Here is an 18,606-nt window from a genome sequence, read left to right on the forward strand (position 1 = left end):
TCCTGATGTGAAATCGTGTGCTGAAACAGAAATTGTTATATTTCACGGTGGTTGATTTTTTTTTTTGCACTCTTATTTGGCAAGGAAAAAAAAATGACCATCCCAAAATATAACATACCCGCGCGCGCACGCACACGCACACACACATTTGTTTTTAAAAAACATTTGACGATACAGCAAGCAGAAATGGAGAGAACCAAATATTGGTGACGCGACCTGACATACACGCAGCTCCACCTGATAAACACACATATATATATCGCCTTCACTAGTGATAGTTGTTACTTTCAACATCTGCTCGCTGTACTTACTAATCTCGGTTTGTTTTCAGTCAAGTACATAAAATCGCCTGACACCGGGTTACATTACATTAATAATTTCTTGTTTGTGGACGCCAGTGATCACACGATGGCAGCTTCTGCTAGAACTCTGTTGGAGCTTCTTTTACTCTTGATTCTTACTATAACATTTACTATTTCTATAAATCCAGTCATTTTGGGTAAGAAAATTTAACTATTGTCTACCATGATAAATTGTCTCATTTTAATGTTGCTTCTTCGAGTTTTAAAACTTTTTAGAAATCCCAAACACGAATTTCTCGGCTTGCCCCTCTCTTTATAATTAATTACATTTCCATCCTGTATATTTTTAAAATTTCGTTATTAATTCAATATATGAATGCTACAGTGCGATTTTTACTCTTTCGTTCGTTGCATGTTTCTCTAATCAGTCGTTGTATATGCAGCATCAGTGCTCTTAGAATATTGAATAATTCCTTCTTTTAGACAATAGTTTGTTTATCTGGCCTCTAAATAATTAACTCAATTTCGAAGTTGTGAAAGCGTTGAAATATTGTCATGAAAAGCTATTACATTTCGACTTTGTAATATTCTAATCCAGTTTGAAATATTCTAATTCCTAACAATAAAGCAAAGAACTTAATTTTTATTAAAGGCAGCTTTCACAATTATAAAACTACATTTAATTAGAGCCACATAACACTTAATCACAGTTAATTATCATGTTTTAGCTATGAACGTATTTAATCTAAAAGTTGATCCACATTTCTGACATAATCTCTACTGTCCCCAACCTCGAGATGTCCCAAAGTGACACTGACCGTTTTGCATTAAATTACAGAAAAACATTGTTCTCTGTGAGAATTTCCACTGTCAGTTGACTAACATTCACCCTTGCACTTTAAACTACAAGCTAACGTGGGACATTAAATTACAAGCTAACGTGGGACATTAAATTACAAGCTCCTTCCTCTTTCAAATCATACCATTTGCCATAAAAATAATGAATTAACGTAGTTCTAGGTGCCCATAAAAAGATGGTGACGGTAGGAATGGCTTACATCACGCCGTTGTTTAGCCCCTAGGGGACTAAACAATAATCGTACTGATCGAATATTTCTTCTTTCTGATTTTTCATATTTTTTCATAGTTTAGATTTGAAAGGAGAAAAATTATTACATAAAAACTTACATGATAGTAATGTTAGGTATGTACACACATACAGCGCACAGTCAATCCACAAATAAAGTATGTGTGCGTGCACGTATATAACTGAATATAAATTTCACAAAACTGAACATTAATCATTTTGTGTTGAGTATTCTGTTTTAATATCTAAAAGATTTTCAAAAATGCTGTTATTATATTTTAGTTAAGGTAGGATGGTCATGGGCGGAATGTCTTTGATAATAGGTTTGCTGGATGGGGGCTGATCAAGGGGCTAAGCAATAATAACTAACCACAAATATATTGTGTGTGTATATAGGAGTGTGCGTTAGTATGTACCACTATATTCGAACATGGGTCCAACTTTCTTAACATGAATCCGTAGAAATATTGGTTTCACATTTTGGCGCAAGGCCATCAATTTCGGGAGTGGGACAAATCAATTACATCGACCCAGTATTCATTTTATTGACCCCAAAAAGATGAAATGCAAAGTCAGCCTGGGTGAATTTGAACTCAGAATGTAAAGACAGGTGAAATACTGGTAAGCATTTTGTCTGGTGAGCTAACGATTCTGCCAGCTTACCTCCTTAATCCATAGAAATATTGGAAGAACAGAAATTATTTGAAAGGAGATTTGAATTTAAAAAAAAAAAATAGAAGAGGATGGTTATGGTTTGAATGCCTTTGATTATAGATCTGCTGGATCAGAGACAATCCAAGAAAGAAGTGACTCTTTTCTGATACCATGACATGAGTTCAAAAAATGATGTGAGTTCCAGGTAGTAATAATCTATATTAAAAGTGCTATTAATTATCTTTATTGTATCTGGGTAGAAAATATATGAAAGAAGCAGTTGGAGCATTTGTTGGATCTGATAGAGATTATAGAGAAATTGTAAAAAAAAAAGAAAATGATATCTTTGACAGTTTGTCTCAGTTCAAGAGACTGCAATTTGAGTTTATTTAAGTTTGGAATTCTGGATGCAAGAGATATACCTCTAATTTTCATCAGAAATAATGTTTCTCAACTTGTTTAATCTATTTATACTTTGAAAATAAGATGGGTTCCAAATTTCAGTAGCATACTCTAATTTTGAAAAAAAGCTTAGGAGTGGCTGTGTGTGGCACCAGGTAAGTGGAAGCCAAAAACAAGGGAAAGAAAAAGCAAGGGGTCTACCCTGGTGGTCGGATGTCTATACTTCAGAAAGCCATTACAAATTGCATCTGTAATGAGCAATGCTTTAATCGAACATTGTAAATATAGTCAAACTATTATTGTTCGATACAGCTACTTCACCGCTTTTATGTTTGTCTGTCCTTGTTCGTTCCCTCTTTGTAATGCCTTTATGGCAAATACTTATGAAATAAAGTAACTTGCTTACGAACCACATGGTTCCGGGTTCAGTCCCACTGTGTGGCACCTTGGGCAAGTGTCTTCTACTATAGCGTCGGGCCGACCAAAGCCTTGTGAGTGGATTTGGTAGACAGAAACTAAAGAAGCCCGTTGTATATATGTGTATATATATATATATATATATGTATGTATGTGTATATGTTTGTGTGTTTACATCCCCGTAACCTAGTGGTTCGGCAAAAGAGACCGATAGAATCAGTACTAGGCTTACAAAGAATAAGTCCTGGGTTGATTTGCTCGACTAAAGGCGATGCTCCAGCATGACCACAGTCAAATGACTGAAACAAGTAAAAGAGTATATGACATAGAAATTTTTGTCTTTAGTTAAGAACACTTTGAAAACCATTACCGATATAGATTTTGCTTCTTTTTACAAATTTGCTGAGAATGTATATTAAATTTTAGATAATTAGAAATAATTACTTTTAAATCCTTAATTGTAGAAAATTCATATTGTTTTTTTAGTTTTGTCACAATCAAATGTATTGCATTTAGACATGTAATACACATTCAGGATTCTTCACAATAGGTTTAGAGCCATTGAATGTAGGTACTGGTGTACCAGTGGAAATAAAGTTATTTTAATCAATTTTGTGTTTTTCTTGAAGCATAGCTAACCTATTTACCTCTTAAGTTTGAACTGTACATATGTCTTCAGTTACTGGCATAATTGTTGCTCTCCCATTCTAGGTCACATCTGATGAAGCAGACTTATGGTCAAAGGCCTTCTGCCTCTAACAATCCCATCTATTCAGACACAATAACAGCTCCATCTATTCAAATACAGGATATAACAATCCTATTTATTCAAACTTCATTATCAAATTTGTTCGGTTTAAGATTTTAGTTGTGGTTAAAATTATGATTTGAAGATTTGGCTCCTATTTCTAGCAGATGAAGCAGTATTGTAGAGCCTCCTTCTTTTGGCTTGAATGGCATCGTTTGATTGTTCATTGATTCCTCTGGGGAATAGATCTCTTATAGAAACCTTGTCTACCCTGCTATTTAGAAAACTTTAAATGTGTGTAATCAAGATTAACCTTTGCAATTAAAATTTTGAATCATGTACATGACGATGCAGATAAACCATGCCAAGTTTGGAATGCCAGTGGGTGTGTTGTTCCATTTGAAGTCTTTCTAAAAACTAACCATTTGCAAACTGTCTTGTTGGAAACTGTGTATGGTTGTGGTCATATAGTTTGTTGAGCTAAAACATAAAACATTTCTATTGTGAAATGTTTAATCTCTTACTTTCAAGGGCTAACTTTTATCTGGTTCCTGATAATCTCATTATTTTTTTCTCTCAATGCAAGTTCTCTGAGGGATTATTTGGCATTGTAAGACTTATAGAAATCCTATGGCTGTTTAGAAATTATTTCAACTTGGTAGACATGAAATAGAGCCTACCTCTGTCTTGATAAAAAATCAATGGTATTCCAAACATTCCAAAAATAGAAAAAAGTTGAGCTGTAAATTAGGCACCTTCTCACAGAAGTATTTGTATAATGGTATTAAGAAGCAAATGGAAGATGAGTATACTTGTTGATTATAACATGTATATATTTGAATTATTAGAATGAGGAAGAGGCAGCTTTTACAGTTTGAATATCTTGCTGATGATAAAAGTTTGATTTAATTTTAGCAAAAGAGCTGAGGGTAAATACCTTTGAGGAGTATTCTGCACACAAAATACACAGACTCACTAGTGTGTTATGATGAGCTGGTAATTGCAATTAACTATGAGTTTTCATACATCCTTCAAAGGTTTTTTAAAAACATGATAAAAAAAAAAAATACAAGGGAGTTGACTTCAATAGTATTAGACCTATCAAGAATTTTGGAAAAATAAGACAATGCAATTTAAGAGCGGACCTTGTCTTTAAAGCCAACTGATAAAAACAAGATATTCAGACCTTATTAGATTTGGACAAAATATATCTAGCTCAGCTGACAGCACCTAAGTATCTATAGAAATTGAATGGAAGTAATGATGTTAAAATAATAATGAATTTATTATATACAGTGCTCAGGTGCACTCCAACTCATCAGAAAAAGTAACCAAAGCTGCATGAACAGTACGTAGGATATGTAAAGGAAGTGAATAGCGAAAAAGTCTTGAAAAAAAAGGAAGAAAGTGGGTGGGTGGTAGTATCAGGTGTACTGTTGGTGAATTTCCGGAAGCATGGAAACTTTGAAGGATGTAGTGTTTCAACAGCTAACAACTGTTGGAGGTAATTTATTCCATGCTCCAGCTATTCTGAGTGAAAAAATGTTTCTGAAAGTCATAGGTACTGTGTTATTTTTTTGATTTTGTAAGCATGTCCATGAGTGTTATAGGCATATGGAATTCATAAAGATGCCCAAAGTTGTTTTTGGAAAGAAGGTGAATAATCTTGTGTGTTTACCAACATTAGACCAGAAGGGAGCATTCTGTATACTAAATACACATACAAAGAGGGTCTCACAAAGGTAATATAGTGAGTTGAAAAACTTCAGTTCAGATTTTCCATACAATTGGACAAAGAATATTTAAAATATACAAAAAGAAAAAGAAAAAAGCAAGAGACAACTCCCAGTTGATTTTAAAGACCCATTCCTACCTGCATTATCTTTATTTCTCCCAAAATTCTATTGGCTGATATTATTGATGTTATCTTCCTTTTCCTTTTGTTTAGATTTTAAAGACCTCTCGATAGATTTTTTTTGTTTCTTAATTGCATGGATAATTCAGTTGACCAGAGATTTTCATTTCAATCACATATACCATATTTCTTTATTCATAAGACATTTTTTTTCCAGTAGAATATCTCTCCAGAAATCCCTTGTATCTTATCATTAAAATGTTAGGTTTGACTACTGAACCCAGTTTTCACTAGAATCCTAGTCTTGTAGATGTAAGTTTTCAATTACTATTCATATGTAATAAATATATCCCAATATCAATGTTGTAATATATTATAACCAGTAAGAAGTTTACAAGAATTTACTAGCAGCAGTAATTGAATGCTATTTGTTTTGTTGGGCTTATGGTGAATTTACAATAATGATGATCTTTGTGCCATTTGTTAACAAGCAGAAATACCCTTGAAATAGATGTCATCTGTTACCAGTCAGTTTAATTCAACTGCTGATAATAATGATCTATGAAACTACATGATAGCAAGCAGAGAACACTAACATGTATAATTGATTACAAGCTATGATTTATTGAATGTATAAGCAACATAGCAACTGGATAACCGAGTGACAGTATCGACACCAGATGAAAAAAAAAAACAAAACAATTTGTGAAAAGAGAAAACGGAAGGAGACATGAAAGAAAAACAAAAAAACACAGGAACGGAAAAATGTGAACTTCATCATAAACAAAATTCCAGCAACTAGAGGAAGACATAAAATTATGGAGTATACAGTCTCAACAAAGGTGATAATGTGTAAGACAAGATTGGCTGAAAAGGGGCAGATGAGTTTGCTGAATGTTCATTTTGGTGCTACCTTTTTTTGAAGAGGCTTGTATGCATGAGAATGAGGACCTGAATTACAGAGAAGCGACTTGAAGAGTATGAACAAATAATCCTCAAGTTTTATAAGTAATCAGTATCAGGATGTAAACAAAATTCCAAATAGAGCAAGTTGGCAATATGGATGAATTGGCATTAACATCTGATGGGCTGTCAAATAAAATTGTTGAAAATAAAAGTGCAAAAACAGTTACTATAAAAACACATGCATTTGAAAGACCTACACTGTTGGAAAGACCTGTATAGTAGGCTTGTTAGAAAAACAACACGAAGCTCCTGCCTTTTCTATCTTTAAATAAAAACAGTGTCCAAAGAAATCATTCTGTCTATTGCTTTTGTTCATTACACAGGGTGCATTGATGAAGTCAGAGTGAAGCTGTAGTTGTATTCAGAGTATCCAAGTGGTTTGTTGAAGAAACCAGCATTACTGGTGCGAGATTAATTTCAAGCTCACAAAACTGCAGGAACAAGGACAAAAGAAGTTGAGCGACTAAACAAGTAGTTACCCCTCGTCACGTATATGTCAGTGGGTGAAACCATCTTGGGTAATTGTGAGAGTAGAATTAATGACCAGAATATTTTTTGAAACGTGGAATTCATACTGCAATGGATTGCAGCACAGATATACTTCTTTATGAAAGTAACAATGACCAAGAAACAGTTAGCAGTAGTGATATTAGTCTAAATAACAGGAATGTTATTTTTTTGCTATCTGTCTTGAGCAATCCTAAGGCACATACATAAGTAGCCAGCCAAACAACTAGCATTGATTCACAGATCCATACTGCTGTCTAGTTGAGAACCATATGGCATATTGTGGAAAGCAGAATGTGCCATAACCTATAACCTATCCAGACACCCACTGTTTTTTTTTTTACAAACAATTGTTTGTAATAAAGAGTGGGAATCAGGGTAGGTTATGCTCTTTACTTCAAGTCAACCCTGATCCAGACCTATAAAGATCTCAGCATTTCAACTGAGAATTTCCATTGTTTAAGATGGCAGGCTGGGGTTTGTGGGGGAATTGATTGCTATGTAAATGATAGTGGTACAGTAGTAATGTAAATACCTTTACTGCTCTACTGAATTCCTTTAACTTATCCCTTGTGTCCCATAGCCCACTCTATTAAAAACATTCAGAATATCAACATTTTGAATTTTATTGGAAGTTGACAAAATTCAAAGTAGAAAGTGACCAATTTATAGAATTCATTCAAAATCTGTATGATTAAGAAGTTTGATTTACAACTGTAAAATTCTGGGTTCAATCTTCAACCCTACTGTGTGACTATGGTGTCTTCTGTCATAACTTCAGAGTCAACAAAAGCTTTGTGAGTGAAATTTAGTTGACAGAAACTGAAAGCCAGTTGATGTACTAATAGCCCAAATGTCTGGTAACCTATTTAATAAATAGGTTATCAGGCGTCTTATTTCATGTTTTTTGCTTCAAGTTATATTCATGGTGCTGCAAGATGTCAATGACTGTGACACTTAACTTTTAAAATGATTCATTTCACCTTGTTGTAAATAGAGTCTGAGTTCAATTACAGCTGGAGAATAAAAAAAAAAACTGAACTCCAAAGGGAGGCAATAGTAAATTACCTCAATAATGTGCCAGGTAAGGTATGGAAGAGTTTAATCGTTATGCACAATAATTTACTGAACTGTGAAGTAATTTCCAAAATGTAGTACCAGTGTGTGGTAGTGAATACAGAAACGTTAAAGTATTGAAGGAAATACTTCATGGGACTTGTCCTGCTTTTGTGTTCCGAGTTCAAATCCTGCCCCAGCCTGCTAGGGTTGTTGACTTAATTTTTTGCTTGATTTATACACTACCACCTAGTCTTTGAGTATCTTTTGTAGAGTCTACTCTGTTTCAAGCATTCAAGCCATGTCTCCAGTTTAACAATACCTTTCTCCCTCCTTCACATGAATCTTCCAAGAAGGAAGCTTGACCTTACCTTCTTGAATTGAAATATTAAAAAAAAAATCATTGAAATTTTTCTTAAATTGATATTGGAATCATTTGTATTGTTATAGGTTGTACTTTGCTTTTTTTTATCTTCATTTATAGTTCCTGGAGATGGAGGTAGCCAGATTAATGCAAGATTGAATAAAAGTGCAACTCCTGTTGTCTACTGTGAGAAGAAAACTAATTATTATTATACATTATGGCTGGATCTTACTCAAATAACTGTTGCTCAGGATTGTTTCGTTGACAACATGAGGTAGTTCATCAGATTTTAATCTACTTTATTTCATAGATGGTAATATATTAGTATTTCAGATGCATGCTTTAAAGTATTAATAGTGCACATGCGCACACACACTTTATTTAAAAGTTCATTTTTGAATCATATGATTTCAGGTTTAGTCCCATTGTGTAGCACTTTGGGCAAGTGTCTTCTAATTTAGCCTCAAGCTGATCAAAGTCTTTTGAGTAGATTTGAGAGACAAAAATTGAAGGAAGTGTTGTGTATACTACATTTATGTATCCTTGTCTTGATGTTACATGATAATAGTAAACAAGCATCACTGTTATACAAGAGGTGTCTTAAAATTTGTGATTATATAGGCTCAGGAATGGCTGTGTGGTTAAAAGCTTGCTTCTCATTAGTGTGGCTTTGGGTTCAGTCCTATTGTGCAACAACTTGGGAAATTACAGCCCTGGGCTGGCCAATGCCTTATTTGGTTGATGGCAACTGAAAGAAACTCATTGTATATATGCGTGTGTGTGTGAATTTTACAATCGGTACTGAGCTACAACTACAAACTGCAAACTATGACACCACTGTTTGTAGCTGAGCTACAAGGGTGATGTTTGTTGATATTTCCTCTTAACAAATTATCCACTAGTTCTGTACTTTTGAAATTCTCTGGAATAAAAAGACCCTTATTTGAAAAACAGGTAAGGGTTGGTAACAGAAAGAGCATCCAGCTGTAAAAATCTGGCCTCAAATACCTCCCCATATAACCCATGCTAGTATGGAAAAGCAAGTTAAAGTGCATGAATGGACAATATATCTATTAGGCAAACAGATGTAAGTGGGTTAGCTACTAAGATACAATTTATTTAGTCATCTCAAAAGAAGGTATGAAGCTTATCGATTGGTTTGAGACTGACTTTCAGTATTCATTTTGTTCTTATATGCATGTAATAGTAGACTGTAAAATTAGATTTGATTTAAATTAATTATTAGCTATAATTTGGAAATGAAAGTGTTATCTTTTGTGTTTAGGTTATCTTGTTCTAATTTAGTTATGGATTTTATTTTCCATGATTTCGGATGCTATAAAGAATTGCACACAAACCCTGTTGGCATGAAACATCTATATCTAGACAGATAGGAAGACTTAGTATATGTCTTTCTACCTACATAGCTGAAAATATATCTTGAAGTGCGCAATCTATTTCATCATTGTGATCGGCAAAGCACTCTTTAAACACAAAGAGTGCTTAACTGTAAAATACTAACTCCAACTATTCCTGTAAACATATGAGTCTATAGAATCCTTCAAAGTGTGCTAGCATGGTAAAAGCATAATCATAATTTAATATGAAGTAGCTGTATGCTGTCAACTTAATGTGACAGTCCCATGAAGGGAATAATACTACTGTTGTTTAGACCTAGGAAGCTGCACCGCTTCTTGTCAGCCTTGACACATTTCCTGTGTCCTTATGTTCACAAGGGGGAGACAAGCACCTCCACCCAGCTAAGCCTGGATCCAGAGACATGTTTCTGAGTTTTTTCTCATCATCAGTCTGGAGTAGCATGACCTGCTAGTCGAAGATGTCCATCAAGCTCTTGTAAACATATAATAATTCTAGTGAAATACATTCACTGATTTCAAATTTAGAAATAATACATTTCTAAATCTCTCAGAGAGATTTATGCAGTAGTGATACAATGAAGTAGTTGTATGCTGTCAACTTAATGTGATAGTCCCATGAAGATAATAATACTACTGTTGTTTAGACCTAGGAAGCTGCACCACTTCTTGTTGGCCTTGACACATTTCCAGTGTCCTTATGTTCACAAGGGGGAGACTAGCAGGTCATGCTACTCCAGACTGATGATGAACAAAGACTCAGAAACATGTCTCTGGATGCAGGCTTAGCTGGGTGGAGGTGCTTGTCTCCCCCTTGTGAACATAAGGACACAGGAAATGTGTCAAGGCTGACAGGAAGCAGTGCACCTTCCTAGGTCTAAACAACAGTAGTATTATTCCCTTCATGGGACTATCACATTAAGTTGACAGCATACAACTACTTCATCGTATCACTACTGCATAAATCTCTGAGAGATTTAGAAATGTATTATTTCATAATTTAATATATTTAATTTCATACTCAGTATTTGAAGTTAAATGTGAGTGTGGAATAAATATTAGGGAGATTTGTAATTGAGTTTATTTATATGCACTGTGAAATTGTTAATTGATCTAGAAATCATCATAGCTAGTGCTGAACTTTCTTTTACAATGCTGTGCTGTCAAAATACAGTTTTCTTAATATTGTTTTGTTTTTTTCTTGTTCTTTGTTTGCAGATTAGTGTATAATAATGTAACTCGAAAAACATTAGATTCCCCAGGTGTTTCCATTGATATTCCTGGTTTTGGCAGCACTCCAACAGTAGAATATTTAGACCCTGGGAGAGAAAGATTCAGTGAGTTAATTCATTCCTTTTAATTATTTAAAAGATGTTTTTCTTAGATTTGATGTTACACATTTGTATTTATTAGTTTCTTTTCATAAGTTATTTTCTGATTTTGTATTTTTCAAGTCAACCCTATTTTTGGTTTATGCTAATTGAATTCTTATAAATACACCTGCTGATGCTATTGATTCTCAGTCACTTTCTCAATATCATTATTCTTAACCAGTGTCCTAAGTTAGCATTAAGTATCTAACAGACTATACTCAATTCTTCAGCTATGAAACAGTCACAAATTAAATATAATCCAATTTATCTTTTGTTTTTTTAGCTCTAAGACAGCTCTGATCAATTAGACCTATGATAAAATGTATTTCAGCCCTGTTGATCTGCTTTTAAAATATAGGCATAGTGTATTCAGGACTACACACCATCCAATATATTTTTCTATTTTTAAGTAAGCTAAATATTTCAAAAGTTGTGTGTGGTGACCTAAGATGTGAAGTTAGCCAGTCTAGAAGACCTTGAGATATATCATATTTTTAAATGATAATTGATTGCTCAATTTCAGAATTAGTGAATTCCTGCAAAACCCGTTTCTCCAATACTTTATTTTAAAAAAATCTATGTATTATTGCTGGAAAAAGAGAATTTAACAAAAAACACCTCTGTAAAACTATTTTTAAAGTACTTTTTTTCTAGATTCCATCGTTGTTATCTTCAATAGTTAATATTTGCTAATCATCATTGTTTTCTTAACTTATTCATTAAATTTTATTCATCAAGCTTCATTAATGTCTGTTTTCCATGCTGGCATTGGTTGGATAGTCTAACAAGCTGCATCAAGCTCCAATGTCTCTTTACAAATTTTTTCTTTGGTATTTCCATTATTTCATTAACTGTGTTAGAAGATAGATTACTGAGTCTTAGTGTGTTACAGATAGTTTATCTTGAGAAATCCAGGTACATAAAATTACAAATCAATTCTAAAAACTGTCAGCATTATGATGCCAATTATTTTTCAATTAAATATATCAGAGCAAGTAGAGAATATAAATGTACTGGCTATAACAAGGTTTAGGTTTACACCATTGAATTATGATATGAACACCTTTAAATCAATATTAAAAGTTATGGTTTACATACAATATAATTCATTTTCTACTTCAAGGTTCCTGGTAAAGCATAAAATCACACTTGTAAAGAAGTTACAAGTAGAGTGTATGCCTATAGTAGATAGCAATTGTTAAACTAATTCAGCATTAACTGAACATTTCATTTCTTTCTGGCAAAAAGTTCTGTTTCAAACATACAGCAACATTTTCTAAATTTGCAAAGATCTATTTCAATATAATTAAAGCATTTCATTGAAATTAAAGCCAATTTTTACTGTTTCTTTTAGCTACATACTACTATTATATTGTTAAAGAACTTGTCAAACTGGGATTAACACGAAATGTATCTATTAGAGGAGCACCATATGATTTTAGACGTTCTCCGAGTAAGTGTCATTTTTTCATCTGTTTTAAGTATCTATGTTAGAAATACTGGTGCATGATTAGCTTGTAAAATGTATACTAAGATACATGTTACTTTAACTGATGTGTGACCTTAGCTTATGCTACATTAAAAAGAAAGGAATTATCTACAAACTTGCAGAAGTAAATATTGCATAACTTTTTTGTCAACTCCCACTTTCAAAATCTAAAGAAGGCCTGTATCTGTATGTGTGAAGGTTTATAAGGTTGATAATATGGCTTTGGATGTTTTAATTAAACCTGTGATAGGCACATCTGCTTAAATAAGTCCCGATGAATAGGTTTTTAATTAAACCTATTCAATGGGACTCATTTAACTGGGAAATAAAACTGAGATAAGCTTCAATTTAATAAGTCTGGTTCAAAAGGGAAAGTTTTGAATAACTATTGACTTCTGTTTCTAATTTTGTTTTTTTTTAACTTCCAGATGAATTTCAAAACTATTTTAAGAACTTTAAATCACTGGTTGAAGAAACTTACAACAAAAGCAATGGATCTAGAGTTACACTGATTGCACACAGCATGGGTTGTCCAACTATGCTATACTTTCTCAATTCTCAGACACAGGCTTGGAAAGATAAATATATTAACTGTTTTATCACAATTTCTGGAGTTTGGGGTGGTGCTGCAAAAACCCTCCGAGTCATGGCGTCAGGTAAGAAATAGTAATTGTCAACATCCTTGAATTTTTTTATAGTATGTTTTAAAAAATAACGAAGTATTTAGTAATTATATTGTCTAAGAACAGAAGAAATTTTGATTAAATTATTTTTGTTATTATCACATTTTCTCTTATAGAAGATTATTGTAGCAAATATATCTTTCATTTTACTGGGTGACTTTAGATTGAGAACGATAATTGCTGCCTAACATTTCTAGAATATTTGCTTGAAATGATCAAAACATTGCAAGGTTTGCCTATTGGCAACAGTTAATTTAACTTAGATCTACATACAACTCTCTGGCCACGGTTGAATAGATAACATATTTACTTATCATCATTGTCATCTCTATTGACATGGATTGAATGATACAGAGCTATATTTCTCAGTGTCACTAGTAAAAACAATGCAAAAGTTCATACTATTATCTAAATGATGAATGTTCTTTTCTACTTTATTAAAAAAAATTTTATTAAAATATTTTTGTTTTTATTCATATTCAGGAGATAATCTTGGTATTTTCATATTGAAAGATAATATTGTTCGGAAATACCAACGTACTGCAACTTCAACAGCTTGGCTTATGCCATACGATACTTTCTGGAAACCTGATGAAATCCTTGTTTCCCATCCTGGCCGCAATTATACTGTTAAAGATTACAAACAGTTTTTTGAAGATTTGAATTTTACAACTGGCTTTGAAATGCGTAAAGACACAGAAAATCTTGTGAAAGACCTCCATCCACCTGGAGTGGAAGTTCATTGTATACATGGAATCAATGTATCTACACCAGCTAGCTTTGTTTATGGTAAAGGATTTCCTAATGTTCAACCAACGACAATAAATGGAGATGGAGATGGGACAGTAAATGTACAAAGTTTACATGGTTGTCTTCGATGGTCAAAACAACAAAAACAGCCTGTTTACCATCATACTTTAGAAGGAGCAGACCATTTGAAAATATTGAAAAATCAGACATTAATTGATCTAATTTCCCAAATAGTAACCAAAAAATCTAAAAGCCCTAAAATCAAATTGAAAAAGTAAAAAATGAATGCCTGAATAGACTTTATTAAAACATCCCTCTCAAAAGCACATTTTTTTCTTATTGTGGCTGTCGAAGCTTAAAAATGCTTGCAATTTATTTTTGTTTGTATTTTTCTGCTGTTTTTTTTATGGTGTGACATGTCTTTTATGGTACATTTATCTGACTTGTATAATTGTTGAAAATTAATGAATTTGTATATTGGCATGTACTGAACTGTTTCTACTATTCCATTTTAAAGAGAAATTCAGTTTTTAGTGAGCTCCTTGTCACTTAGTTTGTTTTTCAAGCCAATATTCTCTTCAGTTACTTTTTTCTAAGTCAAGTTTTTGTCTTCATGTTCTGAGCTGAAAAGTTTTCTAAATTTAGATATTGAATTTAAGTTTCATTTCTTTTAGGTATTTATCTTGACTATTTGCAGTTCTGTTGAATCCTAATGACTTGCTGCATTATAAGCAATTTTTATGAATAGATTTTATGTCAATAGTTGGAAACTTTTTCATAATACCAAAACACATCAAGATTATATTGTTATATTTCTATTAAAATATAAGAAAATAATTAATTTTGCTTCTATGCTTCAGGAAATTAAAAATTATAAACTGGGTAAGTTATTCTGGTAATCTGTAATTTTTTTATGAACAGTTGAACATGAAAATAAGATTTTGGTTATTGACTTTTTGCAGTTTTATGTGCATTTAAATAACATTGGTTTACAATTATTTTGTAAATGTGTTGCTTATCCAAACAATCATATCATTTATTAAGTGTAAAATGACCATATTTCATTAAAATGGAAGCTATAGAGACTCTTAATTTTAACTTGAACCTCCAGCTTAGATGGTTTCACAAAGAAATTATGCTGAGCTGTTAGATGAAATGCGATGTATTTCCTGTAATTTTATTTTAAAATTTTTGATTTGACTTGCCAAGTTTGCTCCCTAATGTCACAAAAATAGTCTGAACTTTATTCATCAAGCTTTACTTTATACCTGTGGACCTTATTGGCTTTAAGATGATGGATAAGTTTGTTATAAAGGAACATTTCTAATGCAATAGATGTCTGCTTCATTATTTTCAAATATAAAAATTCTTGATAAGTTTGTTATAAAAAAAACATTTCTAATACTATTGATGTCTGCTTCATTATTTTCAAATATAAAAATTCTTGATGTTATGACATAAATTGTTAGCAAATTCATTTTACTGGATGTAATATTTTTCTTTGATTTAATTGCATTAAAGTAATAGTTGCTATGTGAGAAAATCAGTTATGGTTGATCTTTAGATATTTCAAATAAGTGAAGCTACCATGATTTACTGTTTTGCCTGAATTATTGACTGTAATAAAATCATGTGTATACAATATTCCAGTCTTAATCTTAGTTCTTTTCAAAACTAGAACTAACATAATATTCAGATTAACACTAAGGTGTGAGCTGGCAGAAATGTTAGCACGCCAGGTGAAATGCTTAGTGGTATTTTGCCCATTGCTACGTTCTGAGTTCAAATTCTGCCAAGGTTGACTTTGCCTTTCATCCTTTCGGGGTCAATGAATTAAGCAACAGCTGCGTACTGGGATCAATCTAATTGACTGGCCCCCCTCCCCAAAACTTTTGGGCCTTGTGCCTAGAATAGAAAAGAATATTCAGACTAATACCGAATGCTATCATATTTGAATTCAGCTTTTCCATTCTGACTTGATCAAGTTTGACACATTTGGCTTTCTTGATTACAGTTTGTAGATATTATAAAGAAAGTGTTTACTGTATGAAATTAATGTCTCATCTTACTGTTCCATCCTGCTGCATATGGTTTCTCTTTAGGATGAATTATTGAAAAGAAAAAGCCTTCTTCATATCAAATGCTCTCAATTCTGTGACATATAAGTTCTTAACAAACTGAGGGCTTCATCAGGCTTTTGATTTCTATTTGGTGTTACTTCACCTACATGAAATTATTTAATGAAAAACTTGAAGTCATGATTTATCACTTCCCTTCCTACATAAACCAGAATTTTTACATGCATGGAAAGCAGTCATTTCATGAACCTATCAATGTATATTTTCTATTACTGTTACAATTATAAATATTGCCCTCATTTGTCTTCTTATTTTTAAAGCACTCTTGACAATTATTAAAATTCTGTGTGTGTGTGTGTGTGTGTGCATGTAACATTCATTCTGTAGTTGGATATTTTCCTTAATGCTAAAGCAAGAAAAACATATTACTTAATATGAACTATATATGACTGATTTTCTTTAAGAAATGTAGTATCTTGTTGGACCCTTTTAATCTCTACTTTCTGAACTATGGTTATGGCATTTGTACTTGGATTTTTTGTGATTGTATCACTGGATTTTATTTAACCTCTACACCTTCAAATTTGGCTCAGTAATATTTGAGCTGAAAATTACCAGAAATTCTAGTCAAATTTTTTTCTCTAAAAAATTTTATTTTCTACTTTGTATTTCAAAATGTATCTTGAGGTGGTGGACCACCGCCACTACTTTCCATGCTAGCATGGGTTAGGTTTAATATTTTATTGAGGTAGTGTTTCATAGTCAAATACCTTTCCTGTTGCTAAACCATACCTCCTTTTCAATTGAGGGATATAATTTCAAATGTCTTTGAATGGCAGTAACATCATTGCCTATAACCAAGCAATTTTTGGAGAATGTAAACACATATGTGTACAAACACACACTTATATTTTGTTTTTTCCTTGAATTACTCATAGTTGTATGATTTGATTCCTATTCACATTAGCTACTATAACCCTGGATCAAGTGAAGTCTTGTCTGTAGATTTGGCAGATGAAAACTGAAAAAACTTACTGTGTACTTGTTTGTCCTTTCTAGGTGTCCTGTGATAGTTGCAAATTAGTGTTATTGTCATACAAACTGTGTCATTTGTTTCCAGTCTTCTGTGCAATCTAAAGGTTGATGACAGGAAAGGCATTTGGCTGTAGAAAGTCTGCCTTTATGAATTCCACTTGACCTAATCAAGCATGGTAAAATGGACATTAAAATGGTGGTAATATTTTCTTGAATTTTGGATCTTGAATCATAAATCATGGAACTATTAACTGGGTAATCCCACTCTGTCAGATAAAGAGCATATTAGATTTGTAGGTTTCTAAACTTTTTTGCTGAAGAAAGATCTTCTCTAAAGTTGGAAGTAAGAACCATGTTTAAAATTTACAACACATTCATGATACAAATAAGAATCGTTTTGTGATATTCTTTGAGTTAAATTATGTGACATCAGTAGTTTTGAAGCAACTGTGTTGATTAGGGGAGTGCAATAATGTAGTAAATTCCTGATATCACTAAACTTCAATTTCACATATATGTATAAGTTTTATTTTAATTTATATTTGATGAAAAAAATTATTACAGTACAGATAATGTTGGAGTATTTATTTTTAAAATTTCCAAAGAAAAATATAATTTTTCATATTTCCAGAGTCATTTGTATTTTTGAATCAAACTTTTAATTTAATGCTTTCTATGGTGTTGTTTATTACTGTACTTAACTGTTGTGAAGTGAATTTTTCTAATTAAAAAATGATTTTTTATAAAAATTATTTTCTTGTTATTATAAGGAAGATGTACGAAATGATAGCACAGCAGATTAACTTGATGTACATAGTTATGTCCCTTTATATTCAACGTTCATGTTCTGCCAAGGTCAACTTCACCTTACATCTTTCAGATTTGATAACTTAAGTACCAGCCAAGTACTGTGTTGATATTCATTCATATACAATACCTGGTTCTCTGCCTATGTTTGTAATTGTTGTAGGTGGAGTGGCAGATATTGCAGTGTGAGACAAATTGTATTGCAAATTGTAGAGTTAACAGAGAGTGTGAAAAGTTCAAACTGGATTAGTTAATGCCTACATATTCAAGTGCCTGATATTTACTCAGTGACTAACTGTAGAAAAAGATGCTGAAGTAAGAACAAGAATTCTCGCTAAGCTGGAACAAAACCAAGTTGTAACCTTACAACAAGTGTGAAAAGAGTGTGAAAGAATTGTAAATCTAAGACATGAAAATTGAACATAAAGATTGCTCCCAAGTGAAACAAGTGTGAAATAAGCAGAATAGAAATCAAGTGTGTACTAAAATACAGTACAAACAGGACAAAAATCAGGAAACAAACCTGTGTTTTACATGTGGAGGTGGAGGTCTACACCTGAGGAAAAAACTGCTCCTTTATGAAAGTGGAATGTTTCATGGAAAGATTGGACACGTAAAAGCACATTGTAAAACCAAGATGACAAAACATTGGAACAA

General features: G+C 32.6%; 1 protein-coding gene across 1 annotated transcript; it reads left to right on the forward strand.

Annotated features, from left to right (window-relative positions):
• Positions 1-280: 280 nt before the first annotated feature.
• On the forward strand, positions 281-17,891 carry LOC106873008 (lysosomal phospholipase A and acyltransferase). The gene is made up of 6 exons (XM_014920206.3): positions 281-499; positions 8,479-8,632; positions 10,953-11,071; positions 12,462-12,560; positions 13,025-13,252; positions 13,763-17,891. Exons 1-6 carry the CDS (start codon positions 409-411, stop codon positions 14,305-14,307), a joined length of 1,236 nt encoding a protein of 411 aa, XP_014775692.1. The 5' UTR covers positions 281-408; the 3' UTR covers positions 14,308-17,891.
• The last annotated feature ends 715 nt before the right edge of the window (positions 17,892-18,606 follow it).

The sequence above is a fragment of the Octopus bimaculoides genome, chromosome 1 (assembly GCF_046866305.1).
Source record: "Octopus bimaculoides isolate indiv1 chromosome 1, ASM4686630v1, whole genome shotgun sequence".
Taxonomy (NCBI): domain Eukaryota; kingdom Metazoa; phylum Mollusca; class Cephalopoda; order Octopoda; family Octopodidae; genus Octopus; species Octopus bimaculoides.

Excerpts from the sequence above, each read along its gene's own strand:
- LOC106873008 (XM_014920206.3), top strand. The coding sequence starts at position 409 with ATGGCAGCTTCTGCTAGAACTCTGTTGGAGCTTCTTTTACTCTTGATT. Across the intron at positions 500-8,478 it reads TATAAATCCAGTCATTTTGG|TTCCTGGAGATGGAGGTAGC; the intron begins GTAAGAAAATTT and ends CTTCATTTATAG. Across the intron at positions 8,633-10,952 it reads TGTTTCGTTGACAACATGAG|ATTAGTGTATAATAATGTAA; the intron begins GTAGTTCATCAG and ends CTTTGTTTGCAG.